This window comes from Chiroxiphia lanceolata, chromosome 5 (genome assembly GCF_009829145.1).
Source record: "Chiroxiphia lanceolata isolate bChiLan1 chromosome 5, bChiLan1.pri, whole genome shotgun sequence".
Lineage (NCBI taxonomy): Eukaryota > Metazoa > Chordata > Aves > Passeriformes > Pipridae > Chiroxiphia > Chiroxiphia lanceolata.
In genome coordinates this window covers 60,191,702-60,214,256 of record NC_045641.1, presented here as the reverse complement: position 1 = coordinate 60,214,256, position 22,555 = coordinate 60,191,702, and the positions used below count along the sequence as shown (strand labels likewise).

The window sequence follows — 22,555 nt, the reverse complement described above, 5'->3', positions numbered from 1 at the left end:
TATTCACAGTTAGCAGTGTGAGCACTGTTTGCCCTTAGTAAAGTCAGCAGTGCTGCACTCCTCTGTCGTCTGCTAGCGGCATTCTGTTATTTTGGGTAAATGTTCTTTTTAAGATCTTAGTCTGGAACACTGTAGATAAAGCACCTTACCCACCAATTTTTCCCCATGTTACCACTTATTCTGCAAGCTGTGGTCTGCTTTCTGCTGTAAGAGGCAGACCATTTTGTTTTGGGGTGTGTGTGGTTATAAAGCTGATTTTATTGATTGTAAAATATAGTTTTTCTGACCAATTGAATTAAATTTTCCAGACCTGTCTTGTCACTGATGTTACTGGTCTTATTCCTGATGTTTCTCTGGTTTGCCTGAAAATATTCCAAAATTTTCCTACTGTTGAAAAATTCTGAAAACTGAAGAATGCTTTTCTGCTTGCTTCTTAACACAGGAGTAAAACTTTAGCTGGTAGCTGAGGTGGGTTCTTTGTGTATGTGTGTCTTTCATGGAGCGTCCTCAGCTTGTGCGAACAGAAGTGTGATATTCCCACAATCTGATATTAAACATTTTCAGTGCAAAACAATGCCCAGGACACTGTAATGATGAGAGGGAAAAGCCTCTCAATCCAATGTGATCTACTTACTGTTCTTTGATAATGTAGTCTGTTCATCATGTTTTAACGGATTAAGATTTTTCCTTGCACTGAAACTGCTTTAATCCAGTTTATCTCAAAATCAGGTGGTGTTTTAGAATCTCTTTCTGTAAGAAAGACAACAATGAAACTTGACTGTGTCTGTTTTATAGCTGGCATCTTCTCTGACTCCAGGTTTTTTAGAATTCAGAGATAGCAGTAAAAGAACTGTGGGGAAAAGCTTATTGATTGCTTTTGTGTTGAAATAAATGATGAAAAGTTATTACTGTCTGGCTAATGAGGTCTGGTGTATGGATGGCAATAATTTAAAGGAAATTACAGTTTCATTAGTGCTGATGTGGTCTCAAAGGCTATGTTTAACTATGAGCACAACTTCACTATGTAAAACAGTCGCAGATGTCTCTGATCTCACACCCTTACTGCTCCAAAAGCTGAAATACGTGTCTAAATTCTCTTATTTTTCCCCATTGTGTGTATTTTTACCTTACTTTTTTGAAATAAATTGGTTCATAGAATTCCTTTTGATCAGTTTTCCCTGGACACTTGAGATGTGTAAGGTTGGATGGACTGGAAAAAAGCAGTACTATGTATTAATGGCAGAGGAGAAAAAACTCTGGAAAGAAGGTCCCAATTTGCTGACTGTCCTTTAAGTACTAGATCAAATTGGCCATAACAGGACAAATTCAGGAGACTAAAGCTGTATATATATTTGAGGCAGAATGAAATAGTTGTGAACAGATAGTGACATTTTTTGTCCTGTGACATGATCTAGTGAGAGATCTCTCTGCCCATGCAGGAGGGCTGGGCTGCATGATCTCTAAAGGTCCCCTTCCACCCAAACCATTCTATGGTTCTGTGATTTTTCAGAATGGAGAAAGTTAATTTGATGCTTTCTAAAATGTGACAAGAAGGCTGGAGAAAAGTGGAAGGAGAAATGTGTCGTGCCCTCAAATTTCTCTTCCTCAGAAAGGACAAAGTCAGAGCTAAGGTGGAATAGACTGAAAATGCCTGTACTGTCACATATTCTGCTTAAGAAATCTGAATGGGATTCAGGGAAGGACTAAACAAATTCATGGTGAATATGGCTTCCAGCATCTGGTAAAGTAGGGTTCCACACAAATGCGTCTGCTGATTTGGGTGGTGCATAAATTGATGCTGTAAGCCACGTTATCTGTTTGATGCCTTCTGGGTGGGTTACCCAAACATTTGCTACTCTTTCTCAGACACAGAATTTTTTTTATTGAATTTTTTTTAATTCTTTTTTCCCTGACCTTGCTGCGTATGCTCTTACCTACCCCAGAAATGTACTGATTACTCCATTGTGTTCACTGTGAATCTGCCATGCAGGTTTTTTATTAACTCAAACCAAGAATAATTTGTACTTTATTTTTAGTATCTAGCACTGCCCAAATTTGATTTTTATATGGACATGAAATCACGGTCTCTGTAATTTGACCTGCTTCACTTGAGTCTTTAGTGTCTGGATTTTTAATGTGGCAGAGGTAATTTTTAAATTATGAATTCAGCCTTTCACTGTACTGCAGAATCTTAGGAAAATTTTGTGTGGCAACCTTCCTTGTTTGGATTGTGAGGTTTTATTGTGGGGTACATATGTATTTTGTGTGTTTATGTGTGACCAAAAGCTAAATTAACTGGAAAATGAGTCTATGCTGTTTTGTAAATATGTTAAATGGTGTTTGATGTGTGAAGGTGAGTAAAGGTGGATGGCACAACACTTTTAGGGTAGACCATAGCCTTTTTCCTCCTTGCTTTTTTCCACTCTTCTTTAAGGAGGAGTATGTGGTTTTTATGGTAACAGCTACATCATGACCCCAAGCTGCTGAGGGACCAGAGCTGCCCTCCTGGTCTAGTACCACCTGGTCTGCTGGTCTGGCTGTAGGTTCTGGCTGGCAGGAGAGTGCACTGGCAGGTGGGAATGTCACCATCAGAGGTAATACTGTCACTGGGGACAAGGCAGCAGCTGTGTGGGAGGCAGGAGGCCTGACGAAGTATCCTTCTCAAGGAGGAAGGCATTGCAAGGAGAAAGCAATGAAGAAGGCATGAGAAAAAGCAGGATTGCAGGGCCAGAGTGTCTTCTCTTTGTGGGTATTTGCTAACTCTGTGTTAGCATAACAGAATGGATAACACTATAAATACTAATTTCTTCTTTCCTGAGTCATAACATGATGTTTCTCTCAATTTTGTAGTATGTACATTTATAGTGTGTATATCTATATGTATACATGTGTATATCTATACCTATATATATATATATAAGAAGGAGATTTTAGAAATAAGAACTCTTGAACCATTTTTTTTTAAACAGAAGAATTGGCAAATCAAACCCAGTTGATCAAGGTGAAGCCTTTGACCACTTTTCATGTCTAAAACTAAAAATCCTTTAACAATTGATGAGCTTTCTTTACTGAAGAAGATTAATTGAAAAATGAGCCACAGATTCCTGGATTTATACTTTTTTGTAGAGTATGGAAGATACTTTAAGCTGCAGAAAAACAGCTTTATGTGGTTAGTGTAAAACGTACAGTTGCCATAGCAAAAGCAGTCCTTTTGTAAATGCTAATAAAATAGATGTAAGTGATGTGATCTTTGATATAGTTCTCTGATTTTGCAGAACCGCAACCTTTTCATTATTTGTTTGGAGAGTTTTGTAGTTGCTTGTGTCGCTTCTATGCTTGGACTAAATTGCATTCACAAAGATGCTTCAACAACAAATGCTGTGCAGACATAGGACAAAAAGTTCTTTTCCCCTAAGAACTTCTAATGTTTGTTTGTGCAACCACAAGCTTTCCCTTTGGGGCACATAATACAGCTGAACTGGAAGAAAAGAAAAAAAGATGGAAAAATACTGCTATTTACGTTCTACTTATGGCACGGTAGTTGTTTACTGCATCTACCTTGAGATTGCTTGTTTTGCATCTCCTTGCATGTGAACCAGGAGAGCTAGGGAAGAGTGATGGAGTTTTTGATTTTCAGAACTAGGAGGGTAAAATATCCTTTCCACAAACTTGTTTCTGTATTAGGCTGCAGATCCTGAGTATCCCTTAAGTGTTTGTCACCTTGTTGGAGGCTAGTCACCCATCTTCTTAAGGTGCTATATTTACTTTTGTAACACATTGTTGTGGCGGTCCTGAATATGTGTTCCTAGACTCCCTCCCTGTCTAGCCCACTTCTGTGTGGACTTTTCCTCTTCCCTACTTTTCTTGGTGGTCATTAGTTTCTGCAGGTCACTTGCTTAATAGAGAATTTCCCCCATCCTTATATTCATTATATGCCTGAAAATCTTGAGTTGTCATATGGCTGTTTCTTCCTTCCTCACTTGCCTGTGTGGCAAAGCTTGAAGGATGCAGCTTAACAAGACAGCAGTACTTAAGTTGTGTGCATTGGATTTTTTTTATGTGTTTGTTTTGTTTATGGTACAGTTTATGTCCATCCAGGCTTCTGCACAAAATCACTTGTTACTGATTTTAGAGTAAGCCAAGAGTCATGAAAAGGGCAGCACGTGGAAGGTCTGACAGAAGCGAGGGTCACTTCGGGACAGGAGTGTGTAGTGTCTCGGTAGCTGATCCTGTTCCCTAAGAATAGCTGGGAGCCAAGTTGAACCCCTTTGCCTGGCTTTTGAGAGAGGCTTTCCATAGCATCTCAGGAACTATTTTGGGCTGAGGACAAAGCATGATTTTATTATTACCCATACTCAAAGTGCTGTGCTTTTGAAGTACTGGGATGTAAAGGAAAGTGGAGAGGGGTAGGTCAGTGTGAGTCAACCACAACTACTGTATGAGAATCCTGTGAAAGGGGCCTTTCTCTCTTCGATTCATTGAGATGTCTAAAGATCTCCCACATGGGAAAAAAAAAGGTGGGAGGTATTTTCATATGGAGATTCAGAAGTGCTCATTCTGGGTTCTGTGTCAGGGTTACAGGTTGGTTACTGATCCTTTGGATGAGACAATCACTGGCTTGCACAAACTGTGTATCATGTCCTGATGCAGCATCCTCAGCAAACCTCTTCAAACACTTTGTGCCTGAAGTGAGCCTGCAGTAAGGAGGAGACAGCCCACCACAGCCAGTCTGAATGCTGGGCTGTGATTCACTGTCACATGAACTGATTTGTTTCGGGGGCTGTGTGTGTCACTGTGACATGATGCCCGTGTAGCTCTGTAATACTTAGTTCAGCTTTCTAGGTCTCCTAACAGCACTCATGTGCTAGGAAAAGGAAGTAAGTGCTGTCTATTTACTGTCAGATGTCTGTAAAAACTTTTAATTATTGGTGGCAATAAAGTGGTACATGAGGCAATAATGTTGATGTGAGATAACATAGTTTCATAGAACTAGTCTGCTGTGCAAGGACTAAAAACATACTGGGTTTAGTTTGTGTCATACTAAATGACAGCAACTACTGATTTTAGTAGTATGGTTTTAATTACACACTAATGACAACATTTTATTTAACTAGTTGTTCTCCATTCCTCTTCATCTGCTTTTTAGAGAAAATTAATTAAACTAACTTTATTTTTTAATTAACTTTTCTTCAAAGTTCACAGGCATATTTTGGTGACAGGTAAGGCACAGCTGCACCTATTGTTGATGAGTTTTCAACTAATACTTGCCACTTGGTGTTGTGCAGTTTGCATGTTTCTGCTCTTAAGAGTAAGCAAAGTTGGGGATGGAACACATGTGAAACCAGGGGAATAGGTTAATGAGATGTTCCCATTCTAGCAGTTTTAATCTCTCCCAAATCCCCTTATCGGCTAGATAATCAAATAGAGATAAAACAATTAATCTTTTACCTTTTTTAAAAAAGGACAGGTTAAGCATGTGTTTTAAAGACTGGCAGTGGTGACTTCTTTATAGTTGTTTTAATGTTATTACTTCTGGAAATGAAATAAAATCCCCAGTTTCCCTCATGTGTGTAAAATTCCTTCTCTCTCCTTGAGTGGTAGCAGAACTGTGGTGACTCTTTGTGGGCTGTGGTGGGTTGGGGGGTTGGTTGCCTGTGTGGTCCATGGCTAGTTGGAGCTCTGACTCCTTGCCTGTTCTCTGCTTTGTCCCTGTGGCAAGGACTGAGGGAGAAGAGTGTCTTGGTAGCTCAGATGTCATCCCTCCCACATGTCATGTTGAAAGTTTCTAACAGATATTATATACCTTTCCCCGGAGGGGAGACTTCATTTCTTGTCTGGCCCCTCCTTTTCCTTGTGTGACCCCTTCACTCCTCTTTGTTTGCAGTGGTCAGTGACCATTTATGTAGCTGCATATCTGAACCAATTGCTTTTGTAGCCAATTGTCTTCGAGTTTTCCAACCCACTGTGTTGCTTGTGTGAAAAGTGAAAACTATATTGCTGATGCCATCTGAATTTAAAGTCTCTCACATCCTTGTATGACGGGCATTATCAATGGTTTTCCTGGGCTGGAAAGAGTATACCAGGCTGAAGAAAGGCTGACAAAACCCTCACTGGCAGATGGACAAACGAGGGTCGTGAGGAAAATTATTTGTTCCAAATATGGGAAACTGAGCAGAAAATTTATCTTCTCAACCAAGTCTTTCCTGGAGAGATAAGGTGTTCTTTTGTAGATGTACTTCATATGCAAGCCCAAGAAAGGGGGGCAGCCTTTGACCTCCTGGAGGTGAACTTCAAAACAGAAATATAACCTATGCATTGGAGTTCTCTTAGTTGGTTATGAAACTCAGCTAATGTTATTTTTTTTGTTTTAAGGATGGGATGATGGCCTGGATGAACAAAATTTGTATGTGTCTTTAAGGAGCCTGGGATTACTGGCTAGGAGTATCAAGCATGAAGAAATGCATCTTCCTAGCTCAGCAGTGTAAAAATAAAACACTTTAAAAACAAAAACAACACTTGCAAATCTTGGCCAAAGTGGTAAAAGTGGGTTCCATTTAGATTTCAAATCCATATGCAGGGAGCTTGTATCTGCTCATCTCAAGAACAAAACAGACCGAAGTGTTGAAATAACTGGAGGAGTACTTGGGGTTTTTTTGCTGTTTTTGGCAGTACCCCCTGCCATTCAACATCTGTAATAGAAAGGAAATAATTAGTTGCTCTGTTCCAGAGGGCTGTCCCCTGGGTGAAAAACAGATATTCATGGATTGTTTTGCAAGTGTGTTCCCCGTAACCCTTGGTACTTGTCCTTCAAAGCAGCTCTGCAGCGCTGTGCTCCTGCACAGCCTTAAATGTGTGGACCACAAGTGGCTGGTGATGTGGGAGCTGTGGTTTGGACCAATGCAGAGGCTGAAGATGACCTCAGCTGGAGCAAATGGCAAGCTGGCTGCTATATTCTGATTCATATTATCCAAATTGACAGGGCTGGATTTAAATCCCAGTTTTTCTCCTGCTGAGATGAAAGTGTGCCAACCAGGGATCACATGGTGTGGGAGCTCTGAAAAATAAAAGAATGTTACTTGCAGTAACTTCCCTTTTCAGTTAATCCTTTTGCTTTTTAAAAATGTGCATTTTCACAGTTCATAATTCACTCTAATATCTTTGTATTGTACCCTGGGGCACAATATCTAGTTCATGCCACTTAAAAATTGATTTTAAATTATTTTAGTTGATTTTAATCTGTGCCAAATAAACTAATGTTTTCACAACGATTCTTTAATGCAGACTCTTTTGGTCACTGCTCTGGTATCCTGTGTGTTGTATGTTTTTCATTGTAGGCATAAATTTAAATAGAGATTAGGAAATGCAAAAGATGATTCAAAATGAGCATCATGCAATAAAAAGGGAGAACAAAGCACCAAACAGAAAGTGTACTAACTTGTCCTTTAACCCTGATACTGCTTTAATTTCAAACAGTAATGCAGCTAATAGTGACAAAACTTTCATAGTAGCTGAAGTATTAGACAAAACAACTTACAGTAGTCCCTCCTCCTCCTTTCTCCAGCAGTTTGTAGGTTACATAAGCTGATTTCTTTGTTTTTCCTCTTTACTCGTGAACAGAGTTCACTCTCTTCTCTAAGCGGACTGGTTCGCATGCTTACGTTTTTCCTCTCGAAACAGGCTCGCCTTCAAGGAGGAGGAGCATAGTGTAATTGAAAGACCCAGCATGTAAACTGTCAGCATATACCGAACATCTGGGGAGAAGTCCTTTCTCACAACTTACGGGGCTTGTAAATAGGATAAATGTGAGCCTCTCCTAGGGTTATTACCACTGCAAAATCAATTTCTGCTGCAGTGGTACTGGATTATATTTGCAAACGATGTCTTCTGAACCAGGTAAGACTGAACAGGTTCCTTCTGGTAAACTTTAATCTCTTCAAGACTCTGGGGTACGTTTGTGTCCAGAGACACCAAGAGTTAAACTTTCTAGTTTGAAGCAAATAAGCCGGTGAACATCAGCTGCTTTATGATGCAATACAACTGGAATGCTCTGGTGGCTTTTTCCTCTTATTCTCAGTAAATGAGCTTGAAGTCTCCTGAACCAATTGTCTATACATCTGCCACACCAAGAACTCTGCTGCTTGTCGATTGTTTTGCTGCTGCTTTCATCAGCTCAAGACTTCCTTAAAAGCAGATCAGTTTTGTGGTGTTTCTAAGTGGTTTCAGTTCCTGGCTTATTTTCCAGATTCATTGACCTCTGTTCATAGCTGTAACATATGACCTCTCTTCATAGATTTCTATGGGACATTTCTATAAGTAAGCATTGGCTCTAAGATTTATGTCTTGCATTCTTTTAGGAAGTAGGTGCGCACTTGTGACTTCTACTCAACCTTTCACGTATGCTGTTACAATAATCCATTTGACTGATGCTTATGCCACGATTAATGTATAGAATTGGCTTCCAGAATTAAAGAATGCTTTCTTTTATTGCACCATCTAGTGAAGGGTTTAGATTTTTTCCGTTATATACTCATATGAGTTTTAAAGCATACTGTTGAAAATACTGCTTTACTTGTGAGTATATTTTTCAGTTCTGGAAAACATTCAGCTTAGGGTAAGTTCAATCAAAAGGCATACCCAACCCTAACAGCTTAATATAAAACAGTAAATATTCTGAGTTAGAGTTTTCCACAGAGAGATGGATGAAGCTGATCTGTTGGGAAGTTTGGGTTTAGAATACTGGTCTCCCTCTCTGGAAAGCCCTCTGAGACTAAAGAGAGGAAAGGGAGTCACTGGTTGAGTGAGACTGAGATTTGCAAGGGAAGCTTGGAGTAGGTGCATGCAAATAGTTCTACCCTAGCTCTCCTAAATTCAGTACTTTTGGGCATCTGATTTTTCTTGGGATCAAAGAATACTTGTTTTCAAATAATTCTGTTGGCTCCTTATCTGTTTTATGATGAGGTTTGAAACTGCCCTTCTCCCTCTAGCTTTTAATAATCAACCAAAAGTATGGGAATCATACCTTTCCTCCTGCTCTTTACGTGTCATTTTGCTGAATCTACATGTGGATGTAGGAAACTTTTTTTCACTGATCTATTTTGTAAGAGCTCTTTTCTAGGATATGTAATACATATTCTTTTCCTGTAAATGAGACAATAAACCCTTATGGATTTTTCAGGAAGTATAATGTGGTGCCATAACTACTATTCTTGGTAGTATAACATCTTTCCTCTTGCCCCTTGGCTTACTTTCAGTTTACAGAGGCTCAGGCCTACAGTGTACTTACATCTAACAGTGGCATTCTAAATGTCAAGTATAGTAATACAATGGTAAAGCTGTGATCTTTGATTTTTTTTTATTTTTTATTCTTTTGAGATTAACTAGGTGAAGTACAGGTATAATTGTGTATGCTTTAAGGTGACATAGATTATACTATCGTGGTATTTTCCAGGCAGTGTATTTCCAAGTGTCCAGTTAGAAGGTGTATGAAAGCAGTTAATGCAGGAACAGACTGTGGTGCAAATACCTGACTTGAAGGGTAAGAATTTGTGAGCTTCTACTGGCCTGTGGAATAGCATATAGATACCTCCTAATGTCACCTTCTCAGAACAGAATGATGTAGGATACCTATGGATATAGCGTGCAGAGAAGTGCTGACAGCAGTAGTTCCAATCTGTGTAAGTTTGAAATTGAGTGGACAAATATCCCTGGACACCCCTAAACAGTATCTGAGAGAAGCAGTGAGTTGCTTGCTGAAGCACTGGCTGCCTCCAGTCACAAAGGGAAAGAAATCCTTCCAGTGCTGGGAGCGGGTGAGAGGGGAGTGGCACGCCTGGAGGGACAGTGTCTGTGGGAAGGTACAAATTCACATGGCACTTTATTCATTGTTATCACAATGAGCAGTTGAGTGTGTCCAGCTACCTGAGCAAAGCAGTTTTTCCAAGTACTAGAGGCCCATAACAAATATGGAAAATATGTAGGATGTACCTTCTCTGGATGTTTTTGAAGACTAGAACTTTGTAGATTTATATGTATATATGTATGTATAATATTAGTTTTCACTATAAGGAAAACTGATTTCCACTGATGTTGTTTTGAAGGGTCCATTGATACCATGACCCAGAAGTCAACAATGGACTTCAGTGTTTTCAGTAGTGCCATCTCTATGCTTTGCTTTGTGACTGCAGCACTGAGTCTTATGTTAGTCTTTTATGTGGTAGGTGCTATATAAACAGAGACAGACAGTCTATTAGTTTACATCATCGCTTGTAAACCCAGTGAATTTGTTGAGTCTTTACTAAAAATTCAAAATATTTATGGAATGTTCATCTTCCCTATCTCTTCTCTTCTGCCCTGGGTTTATAATTGCTATAAAACAGAAGGATTAAAGTTCTTTAATGTTAAGAGTTTGGAAATTTAGTGCCCGTGTGTTTCTTACAGTTTAACAGTAAATGCTTGACCTTAAGCAGGACAGGTAGTTAGGAAACTGTCCTTTAGATTGCCATAAAATATTTAACACGTTATGAGTGCTCTTGCTTGCTTGTGAAAAAGCCCTTACAGTCATGACCTGTCACTAAAAAAACAAAGGAAAGAAAAAGAAGGAGGCAGTAGCTGGTTTAGGTCATGTGAGGTAGAGAGGGACTGTAGTACTGCCAAATCTTGTATTATAAAAAACATTAAATGTTTAACCTTAAACAAATGTTACTTTTTAAGAGTAGTTTTGTAGATTTTATTTGCTCTGTTTTGGAAAACTTTCTTCCCCAACATGCAAGCTATCCACTTATTTTAGTGAATGTTTTGATGCTCTTTCTTCTGATGCCAAGAATGAGGCTCTAAGGAAAACAGTAAATATTGCATAGGAGTCAGCAACATTTTGTTGAGCTGAAGATCTGTGAGCAGCTCAAGTGATCCAGTGGGCAGTTGCTGCCAAGAGGCTGCCCAGTCCCTCCCCGGGACTTTCCCAGACTTTTGGTCTCACAGATGAAGCAGTTCAGCTCACTCCCATGGCACAAAACTGGTGCTAAAGCCCTCATCGACTTGCTGTGAGGTGCAGGGGGTTACACCGACCTGGAGAGAAACACAAGAAGCCCTAGAGCTGGTAAGAAGTGAGCAGTGGGAGCTACGGGGATGTGGAGGGATGGAGAGGATGAAACTTTCTCGTTTTGGTGGAGGGCTGTCTCACTCTGTCTGGGGTAGCTGAGGTTTGAGTGGGAGAAGAGTTTTTTTGGTCTGTCCTGGGGCCTTCAAACATTTTCATTCTGAAATGTTTGCAAAGTGAAAGGTTGCACATCCTTGAGATGTGTTGGATGGTACTGGAGCCATTACAAAATTCTTTCTCTTCCTGAGGTGCAGTTGTGTTTAATGTATTTTTACATTGCATGACTGCTTTTTTTTGTAATACATTTCCTATCCATTTGCACACTCAAAGATATATATTTATGAGTATTAAGCTTTTAGGAACACTATGGTAAATATTCATCCAAGTCTGCATCAAAAAGTATTTGAATTCTCAACAAGTTTTAAGAAATTACATTCAAAAGTCATAATACAGTTGTTCTTTTTCTGTAAAACAAAAAAAAAAAAGACATTTTAAATGGGAGTCTGCAATAGAGAGGAGGGAGGACCAAACAGTAGAATAGTTCTGAATTTGAATCTCAGCCAGTTCATAGCTTTAAGTGTAAAGCTGTTTCAATATGTATAATTTTCAAGAGGCAACTGTATTCATGTGCGGGTCTGTTAGTCTGGGATGAATTCTGTGGACAGCCCAAACAGTGGTCATCTCTGGCAATCTAGGGCCAAGGGGTTTTTCCCCACTTGGGTTTCAGACAACTAGTATTTGGTTCTCTGAGGTATGGGATGATTACAAACCGATGAGTAAGTGTGAAATGGTGATTGGTCTCTTGTTCCTTACGGAAAAGAGACAGCTGGCATAACTGTGGTAGGCTTTAAAGGGACTGGGCACGGAAGGTCCTTCTTGAATGATTTCACAGGAAGGCTCTAAATGTACTTAAACGAGGCTTTTTGTGGCTATTCTTCACTTTTTTTCCCTCAACCAGGTCAAAAGCAGGAAGCACTTGAATTCTTGTGAAGTGTCCAGCTTTGGGTTCTTTATATTTCTGGTTTGGTGCAGCGAGCATTCCCAGGGAACTGCTTGTTTTTCTCTTTCGTAGATGATGGTTGTTAATTACTTGGCAGGGAGACTGAAGTGCTTGGGGAGCCTGACAGCAGGCTGGCTGCCCCGGGCCTGGGGGAGGAAAGGCATTCACCATGGAGCAGCCGGGGTGCCGCACAGCTGCACCGCTGGTGCCGCTCTGAAGGGCCGACTGTTCCTTTCCGCCCGCGCTTTGCTCTTGATCATGGAGTGCCCGATTTTATATTTTCTTGTAATCTTTCATGTAACAGGGAGTAGTTGCCTGGTAGCCTGTTGTCATGCTATTGTGCAGTTAATACCCTGCTGCCTTTTCTATAATTAGGGCATATTTCAAGCCATCCATTTTTAGATAATAGTTTTTTGATTAATTTTTTTTTCCCCCCTTTCCTTCCCTACTGTTTGCTCCAACTCTCTTGAGGTATGATTCAACAAAATCAATATTATCTAGTGGCTACTTGCTTCTGGAAAGGAAGTCTTGTCTTCCTTTGACTATCAATACTTCTGCATCTTTGCCCAGGCTTCGGTGCATCTAAGGTGAATGAATGCATGAAACTGGCTGCTTAATTTTTTTGGCAGGATTACATTTCTGAGGGCTTAACTTTTCCAGACCGCATCCTGAGGGTAGATGCATGCCAACACTGGTGCACAGAAAGTGGTGGGAGCAGGCAGCCAGGAGGAGGGAGGGAAGTGGGTGGAACAACTTGTGTCCGTGACAGCTGGCTGCTGGATGAGCTTTGGCTTGTCAGATGCTGGCGGGACACATGGACTGCCTCAGCAATTGGATGAGGGAAACAGTTTTCATCTATCAGTGATAATTTTATTGGCTTGTGTTGAATAATTGGCTTCTGTTTGGATCTTTGACTGTTCTGCGTTTTGAATATACTATATTATGTATTTATATCTTTAAATTATTTGAATGCTCTGAATGTGTGTATTTATACAGCTTCTGCTCAGATCTTCTGAAATAAAACATCAGTTACTGTTTCAACCTTCTGTAATTAGGTATTTTATTCTTTTCCCCCTTTGGGTCTGTGGGGGCTTTTTGCTTTGGGTTGGTTTAGCATCCTGTTTCTAAAAATGCTTTCCTTTAGTCCTGTTATCTACAGAAGTAGCTAATTTCATGTCTCAAAGCATATGAATAGTTTCTAAAATAGCTCTGAGTTGAGATGACCTGTACAGATAACTGAGTAGAGAACAAGATGAAGTGTCAGTGACTGACTGGTTAGAGAAGTTCAGAAACAATTTATACTGAGCAAAATGGTGAAATTTGTAGTTAGATCAAATTTATCTGTACACACCATTATTTTATAATGTCTTATGAATTATGGAAGGGGAGGGCTTTGTTATTGTCTGAGTAATCACTGCACTTGCCTGGTAAGTAAATGCTAATATATTGTCTTGAATTATTCCAGTGGTTTTTATGATAGCTGCATTTTTCATTCACTTGACTCCAGTATTGCAGGTGCTCTCCTTAATATGACAGTAGACTGTGCTACCCAGCATGGTGTCATGCTGTTTATCCAATATATGATAAAAAAGAAAAAGACAAATAAATCATCTTAAAACTTGACAAATAAAGTGAAAGAAACACAAGACTTGGTGCTACAACCCTTGGCCAGACAAGCGATTCTTCTGTGATCAGTAAATCTGCTTATACAAATGGGGTGTTTTGTTTAGTAAATAGGAGCTTGGGACATTTGGAAAATAATGATTACCATCTGTGCAAAATATGCTGGTGACAATTAAAAGCTTAGGGAAAAATTTCAGTGTTACTTAAAACAATAGTTGAAGGGACATTGCTCACTTCACACAGCTCTACGCAGAAAACTCAAATGAAAAAATAATTTTGGGAAAACTCGGTGGAGGTGTATATCTTGTGCTAGGATTCATAGTCAGATCGGCTATTAATTCAGTTGGAACTCAAGAAAGCCACACAAAACTTCCTCAACCCCTTCCTTCATCAGATATGTAGGGAGCTGTAAAGGGCTTGGGGGAGGGAGAGGGTAGGCAGTGACTCTTAGATACAGAGCTCACCAATGTTCCCATTATCACGATGGGGGAAGAAGTTGATGTATGTATTCAGGACTCTCCTGCAACTTTGTGAAATACAGTCATGTGAGAAGGTGTTTGTGAGCTGAAAGTTGCCATTGTGTGTTATGGAAGGGGGAAAAGGTGATGCTGACAAGGAGGGAGGAATTACCCGAAGAGTTACCTGTTACAGAAATGAAGCAGTAACAGCAGGGTAGCTGTCGTGGGCAGCAGGGTCAACTTACCCTGCCTAATCCTGGACTGATGAAGCTGCTGCTACTTATTTTACCCATTTTCTTTTTTGGTGTTTTTTGTTTTGTGGGTTTGAGCCTTGTGGTTCTAAGCTACATGGTACGTGGTTGTAGGGTCAGGAGCTGGAGTCACTTGTAGGTCTTGTTGTCTTAATAAAAGCAAAGAGAAAAATATTCTCCAAAGCGGTTGAGAGATGTTGACATTATGAGATGCTGGAAAGCAGTGCTGGGAAAGGGACCTGGGGGTCCTGGTCAGTGGCAAGTTGAATATGAGTCAGCAGTGCCTTGTCAGCCAGGAGGGCCAACCGTGTCCTGGGGGGCATCAGGCAAAGCATCACCAGCTGGGCGAGGGAGGGGATTGTCCCACTCTGCTCTGGGGCGGCCTCACCTTGAATATTGTGTGCAGTTTTGGGCACTGCAGTATAGAAGAGATATTAAGCTCTTAGAGAGTGTCCAAAGAAGCGCAACGGAGATGGTGAAGGGCCTTGAGGGGAAGCTGTTATGAGGAGGGGCTGAGGTCACTTGGTCTGTTCAGCCTGGAGGAGACTGAGGGGAGACCTCATTGCAGTATACAACATCTAGTGAGGGGAAGAGGAGGGGCAGGCACTGATCTCTTCTCTGTGGTGACTGGTGACAGGGCCTGGGAGAGTGGCCTGAAGTTGTGTCAGGGGAGGTTTAGGTTGGATGTTAGAAAAAGGTTCTTCACCTCAAGAGTAGTTGGGCACTGCAACAGGCTCCCCAAAGAAGTGGTTACAGCACTGAGCCTGACAGAGTTCAAGAACAATGCTTCCAGGCCTATGGTGTGATTCTTGGGGTGTGCTGTGTGGGACTAAGGGTTGAACTCAATGATCCTTGTGGGTCCCTTCCAACTCTTCAGCTTCTGTGATTCTGTGATTATTTTATGAAACACAAGCCATGAAAAGTCTTTACAAGTAAAAGACATAAATGTGTATTTTCTCTTTAGATTTTGGGCTCAATAATATATTCAAAGATGAAAGTGAAAATAAAGGTTTGAGGGAATGCACTGTAATACAGGAACCAAGTATGTGGAAAGAGCAGTGCTTTATTCCTGTAAACAGAACCCCTCATACTCAGAGCTCTCCCTTCATATGTCTGGAGATGTGGTTTGAACATTTCTTTTCTCTGTTCATTTAAGAAACCTCCATTATTCATTAAATAGTTGAGGAACAACCACCATCAGCAAAGCCACTGTCCCTGAGTATAGAAGACTCATAAGAATTTAGTGTAAGAAATGCTGTGGTTTTATTGGAGGACCTCAGTCATAAGCTACTGCTTTCAAACCACAGTCATTTGAAGTCCTGTACAGTGCTTTTTGTTTTATTGGAACAGCATCAGCAGTGCATGTTATATTATTGTGCTAATCCAAAATTAAAACAAATGTCGAAAGATAATTCCATTGATTGCTGACTCATTTTAATAAGAATCACAACAGATGCCCAGGTTTGCCTGCATGGAATTGACTATTAGACCAGAGCCAAAAGAACAAAGATCAGAGCCAGACAGGACAGGATTCTAAGGCACACTGGGTCTGTTTGCTGCAGCCAGCATTGGCAGGACATCTGTAGTGAATGTGGAATTCATCATTCAGTCTCTTACTTTGCATGACACACATGAGACTGCGATCGGGGGGTAATTGATAAATCTTGTTCTGTTAATATCCTGTCAAAGCTTGGACTTTTAATCTTGAGTTACCTTCAGTAGATGTCCTACTTAAATGTAATGGCATCCATAGCTGGTGACTTGGCAAACTCTATTTTTTTAGGAGCAATTACTATAAGCTGTATTTCAGCCTAAAAATGAAATTTACCATGGAAAAGATGCTTGGTTTCCTCCAGTCAGAACAACTATAAACCTTGACAAAACGCAGGAAAGGCAATACTGAATACTCGAGTCTCGTGAATACCTTACAAACCAAACAAATGCAATATTGTCTTTTTTTAGACCAAGCAGATATGACAGTGTTTCTGCTTGGTGTTTGGTTCTGTCACTGATGCCCTGCATATCCTCCTTTAGTTTATTAGAAATGAAACTGTTTCAAAAATTGTTTCTTCTACAATATCTTTTGTGTGTTGTGCACAGTTGAACTTGCTGAAGTTTGTTTCGGTTCTCCTTCTGTGTTACTGCTCTGTGTGTTGCTGCAAGTGGTTCACATATTGAGTGTTATGGATACCAAAGTTTGGAAACCTCTGCTCTCTGTTACTATGGAATGTAGCATATCTACCAAGAAGTTAAATATTTTCTAGTTTTTGGCAAGTATTGTGTGGTGGTTGGCCTACCAGTTTTGAGTTCAGTAATGTTTCCTGTTTAACTTCACCATCAGATGTTGTGAGTGCATTCACGTAAAAGCACACTTTTTGCAATCTACAATTTATACCTGTCATATTTACTTGAAGATTTACTTACTTCATACATTAAATGTTATGAAATTGACGGTAATATTTGTTTGGTAGTTCTGTTAATGTTCGTGTGCAGTGAGAAATAAGAGCCTTATATACTTTGCATCTTTTTTATTCCCAGAAAATGGTCCTCTGTTGATCTTAGAATGTTTTTGCCTGTGTCTGGAGAATAGCTCTGCAAGAAAAAATGCTACATTTTTGCATTTTGTCAGCATATGTATCTGAAGTAATCCTTTAATAGAACCTGATCTGTACCCTACACTTTGCCAAGATTCCATCTTTCAAAGATAATTCTAAACTGTCTGTTATTTGCCACTTATTTTTCTGGTCAGCACCTTCTTGCAGAAAGAAAACTAATTTCTTTGGTGAGACCGCCCTCCTGACTTCAGCAAAAGCTATTTTTTTCTCTTTTTGCAGTGTTGGGTTATCAGCTATTTGCAGTATCTCAGCAGTGGCTCACCACAGTAAAGGCTGGCCTGATGTTTGACTTTTAGAGCTCATCTGCATAAAACAGAATATCAGTATAAAGTTTTTGTACTATTCTGCAACTGCAAACCATTCACAACCCTATTACCACTGGAATGGGAGACGTGAATATACATCAAGACACAAATCTGTATTTAACTTGAAAGGATAGCATTTAATAGAAATTTGAGGAAGGTAGATTTACTTTTTTTGGTGAGAGAAACTTGGACCTTCAGACTTTCAGCTCTCCTCCTCCATACTCCTAATTTTCAGATAGTTTGAGCTTAGTCCAGTTGTTATTGACATGTGTTTGGGTATGCATCAGCAGTATAAGCATCTTAGTAGCATGTTGGGTCCTCTCACCAAAAGGATAAACCAATGAAGGGTAGGTACCTAGTTAATAGCAACTTAGTTTTGAGGGCAGATTTGAGCACAACTGTGGGCAAAATTTGTGACTCAATGTCCTGCATTTCCTGCTCAGGCCTCAACACATGTGGAGATATAACTGCATGGGTGAGGTCACTTTCTGCCTTCTTATTTGTGGTCAGGAAGCTGTTGCTCACTCTTGTTCTGTTCCTTTCTACAGCTCCTGTAGTGTTTGATGAGTAAGTGGGTGGGCTGAATTCATCTCTGGAAGGGTCAGTGCTACTTAACGCTCTCCTGAGCTGATCAGGAGATTGTATGGCTTGGTTACTGTGCCTAAACCAGTACTTTGGTAGAGAGTGTATTAGCTGAACCCCCACCTATGCCCAGGGATGGATAGGAAGCATGAAGCTTTGTACTGATGTTACATGAAAAGATGTAGCAGTAGAACATCAAGACCACACCCATTGTGGCAGGTGTTTTGGGACTTAACACGAGGTATACCTAACTGTATAATTTTAAGAGAAGTAATTTTGATATTTGAATTTTCTCTTGTCACAAGAGACAAATCCTTTTCCTGTAGACTTTGTTTACATCCAGATATACTGGATTTCTTTCATTGAGAATGTATGATCAGAAGAGGGATCACAATGGCAGTAAAAATTAGACAGTGCTGGAGCAGCATAGATGTGCTGTGTGCTTATAAGTGGGAATAAAAATAAATATAACAGAAGACTTAATGGTGTTGAGACTGGCTTATGAAACTGCTGATGAAGGATCTATCCAATACTAAAACATTAGTGTAACCTTTGTGAATATAAATAAGCCATTTTCTCACGTTACTGGCATTTCAAGCTGGCTGATTATGTTTGTCTAAATGTTCATGGCTACAAGTTATTTCTAATTGGAATGCTATGAAAAAATAGATAATGCATTACCTAGCTGCAAACGTTCTTGCAGATGCAAGCGTGTTTGTAAGCATTCTAGCTTCTCATTTCCTCGCAAATGATAAGGAAAATAATTAAGTACTTATCAAGTTTGCAGTGTTTATTTCTCTTTTCTGTTAGTTATTTATTACCTCTCTCTCTCTTAAATTCTTGCCTGCCCCCATTTTAAATTTACCTAAGTTTTTTCCCCCCTTTCTCTCCTCTTCAGTGTATTTAGTCATTCCTGATTAAAAGATGGGGGTATTAATCATGTACTAGTCAACACAGTAAATGACTGGTAGCATTTTGTTGTGCACTGCATTTCTGACCTCAGGTGAAATTTCTCAGTTGTTGTAATGCATAGGAATAGAAGAAATATGCAACTGCTTCTTTAACCAGGTCAGAAATAATCATAATGGGAATTTACTTCAGCCCAGTAAAAGCTGCAGGTTTTTGCAGCATGTCTGCCTTTTTGCAAATCAAATGGGATTTTATGTTCTATTTACAGGGCAACAACTGCGTTTGTAAAGGTAGACTGTGTTACTCCTTACTTAAGTGGAGAGAATTGAGAAGCCCTACTGCAGTGTATGCTGCTGATTGTGGAGCAAGTATTTGGCGTTTTGTAATGGGCTGAATTTTACATGGTTTGGGCTTTTGTTATAACAAAATATATTATTGCCTTATAATACACTTGCATACAATACAATAGATACAGGAATTTTCACCAGGAGTTTGTATTTCTGCCACGATTTTCTTGTCCACGTCACCTGGAGGGTGATTTTGTTCACTGTAAAGGAACCAGGGCTCAGACTTGCACGGATGTTAAATGATGCTTTTTGTCCAGAGAATTTCACTGCTCAGTTTTGCATAGAAGTATGCTCTGGCTAGATTTCCATTACTTTTTTCCATTTGAGCTTTACGTGGCTTGAGGATGTGACACGATTAACAGAATCACTAGCTTGAAATATAGGTTAAATGTCTGCAGCGTGTCCATCTCCAGAAAATATGGCTTCCAGAGAGGATGGATAATATGTTTAATGGCTGGTACAACAATAATTAATTTGAAAACTTCCTGTTTCCCCACACCCCCTTGTGCTGAGTTGTTGGTGTGAAGCCAGAGCAGGTCTCGGGTCATAACACCTCTTGAAGCTTTTGTTTTCTGTAAGCAGTTGCAAAAGATCCCCTTACAGAGAAGCACTCTTTCTGTTGCTTGTGTTACAGTTTTGTATTACAGTGCACAAGCTTTACTAAATGGCTTTTGCCCACTGAATGGAACTAATATTACCAAGTCTAGTGGGGGCATGTGATGCTGACAAAACTGATTCTTAAGGCCATCTAATGTTTTTGCATCAAAGGTCATTTTCAGCTGTTTTCTGGTTTTGCTGGACTTTGTATTAAGGCTATGTGTGTGCACCTGTAAACCAAGTGGAATTGAAGTCTAAATATCTGCCTGAGGAAGTGGAGTTGCATTTAAATTATCTCATCAGGCAGATCTAAGTAAGGGCTGCTGCTGAGAGGAGCTGTCCTGTCCCTTTCCAGCCATATTCCTGGCTGTTCCTGTGTGTGAGCAGCAGTGCTGGGGTGGTCATGATGTCAAACCGACCCAAAATATACTCCAGATTTCAACTGCATTGTTTCTACTCTTCATCTCACTGTGTGGCTGAAGTGCTGCTGCTGGCACAGGGGAAGGAGTAGCCAGAAGCAGAAGCTGGAGCAGAAGGCGACAAGGAGGGGAGGACAAGTGGCTGACCACAGAGTGGCCTGTTCTCAGCAGCAGCTCTGCGACAGCCTCAGCTTAAAGTGATTGTGAGCGATAACCTAAAATGGGAGTAAGTGCCTTGATAAAGTTGTGTGTGTTCCTATAAGTTCCTATTCTGACCCCAGAAGTTTCTTGTTTCGTTAGGAAATCCTTTTAATAAATAAAGTACCACTTGGATGGACATTTTTAGCCTTGGCATGAGCAGCTGACAGCAACAGTGCCCCTTACTGAGCTGCACTCTGGGACCTGGAGATTTTGGAGCACATTAGCTGTCAAATATGCAAGGAAATTAGTTTTCAGAAAGGTCTAAGACTTCATGCTTTCACCCTCATTGCAAAGTTATAAGTGTGATCTGAATGTAGATTTATAAATTATGTGCAATTGCCTACCCAATTTGTGCATCGTACCAATCCCACAGGAGTTACTCTTCTTAAATTAGTTTCTGAATTTAGGATTCCTCAATTAGAGTGTAAACTGCTACAGTATGATATGGGATTCTGTAGGAAAGGGAAATTCAGCCTGTCAGCTCTTTGATGGAGACCAGGAAAACTTCCTGGTACGACTCTGTACCATCACCTTGGTCTTTCTCAGAGCTTCTAGTACTCCTGCCTCCATAGGGGAGACAGATATGGCACTGAAAATACCTTCTTAGGCATTGAGCAATGATGTGGGACACAGCTCCCACTGCTGTAGTACAATACAACTTTTTGTGTATGGGGACGATACCCAAGGAAAGAGGAATTTCTGCCTCAGATTGCAGATGTCTGAAAAGTTTCTGTTCGTGGTGGGCCTTGCTAGATTATCCTCATCATTCTGGAAGTAGCCACCCTTATGTTCCTGGAAGATCCCTTGCTAACTGAATGAAATGGAAGAGGGAAAAATGCCATGTTGCAGCTGTGGATGTCGTGCATGCATTGTCATCCAAGTACTGGTGCCTTTTTAGTACGGATTGTTGATCTCACCATGGACCTCTGCAAACCTCCATGTTTGCAGAGGCAGCCTCTGGGTGTACCTCAGTGTTTAATAGGAAACATAAGCTTTTAAGAAGTAAAAAATAAATACTTGAAAATATTGTTGGAATCCACAGAAGGCTGAAGAATCACTGAGCAGCACAGAGCAATAGCATGGTGTCTCTGTCCATTGCTACACAAAGAGCAGGCTTGGATAGGAGTGGCTTGATATGGTGGATTTTGCCATGGGAGAGGGAGTTGGATTAGACTGGAGTGTCCAAACTGTGCAGACCAGTTGTTCAGAAGGCATCAGAGGATGACCTTATGAAACGGTTAAATGAGTTTCGGATTTGCTTTTTATAGAAATGTGCAAAGAAAACCCAAGTAAAGGCAAAGAAAAGGTAAAATGGTGGCAAATAATAGCAATAAATTGAGGTGCCCAACATTTGCCCTAATAATGTTTTTAAATGAAAATAATTGGGACAACAGTGGGCTTTCTTCCTTTCCCTTGTTCCTCCCACAAAAAAGTTGTGGATTTTTTTTGATTCAGAGTTGAATGAATATTGGCCTAAGTGACATCTCAAGGTCTTTCATATTATTATTTGAAGTTTTTGGTTGTGTTTAGGGAACCAATTGCTTTCACACTCTAAAGCAACAGACTTCAGTAATCACATTCTAATAATTGCTTTTATTACAGTTTCTATTGTTTGAATTTGCTTTCCTTTATGTTTTCTTCCAGATTTCTTACCAATAGCAGATTTCTTCAGATCCTATTAATGGGAATAAATTCCATTCTGCTAGGAAAGAGTTGGCTGGATTTGTGTTTTGCTCTATTTTTTTTCCGTAATACTTAAAACAGGGGCCTTTTCCTACCAACAAAAATTGCATAATTTTGGATCCTACCATCACTAATAAAATAAACTTTTTGAATGTACAGCATTTTGTGCACACTTGGAATGCAGAAGTACAGTAGCCAAACAAAGATTCTGGGTTTTCTACAGTTCTGTTGAACAAGCACACTGACAATTCAGATAAGAAAAAATCTCTCTGTTGGAGATTGTAATCTTCCTATAGAAGAGCTTAGGCTAGTCGTGGTGGAAGTATTTTTTAATATCCAGCTCTTCAAGGTTTAAACCACATAATAAATTTCGGTGAAAGGTAAAATGTGCTTTTAGGATGAGACATGCTTAAAGGGAAGATGAATGTTTTAATTTTCTCTGTAGGGAAGCGTTCGCACTCTAATAAATG

The 22,555-nt window shown here is 40.0% G+C and overlaps 1 protein-coding gene across 4 annotated transcripts in view; it reads left to right on the top strand.

Annotated features, from left to right (window-relative positions):
* FGD4 (FYVE, RhoGEF and PH domain containing 4) overlaps positions 1–22,555 on the top strand; it is a 66,272-nt gene that overhangs the window by 5,756 nt on the left and 37,961 nt on the right. The window contains exon 1 of one of the 4 annotated variants that reach the window (XM_032689236.1): positions 7,732–7,893. The exons of 2 other annotated variants lie outside the window; for them this stretch is intronic. In XM_032689236.1, coding sequence (XP_032545127.1) covers positions 7,878–7,893 — 16 coding nt within the window. In that variant the 5' untranslated portion in view covers positions 7,732–7,877. Of the gene's footprint in view, positions 1–7,731; positions 7,894–10,990; positions 11,096–22,555 lie in introns of those variants that run through there. One more of the 4 variants, XM_032689238.1, reaches the window with a different exon arrangement.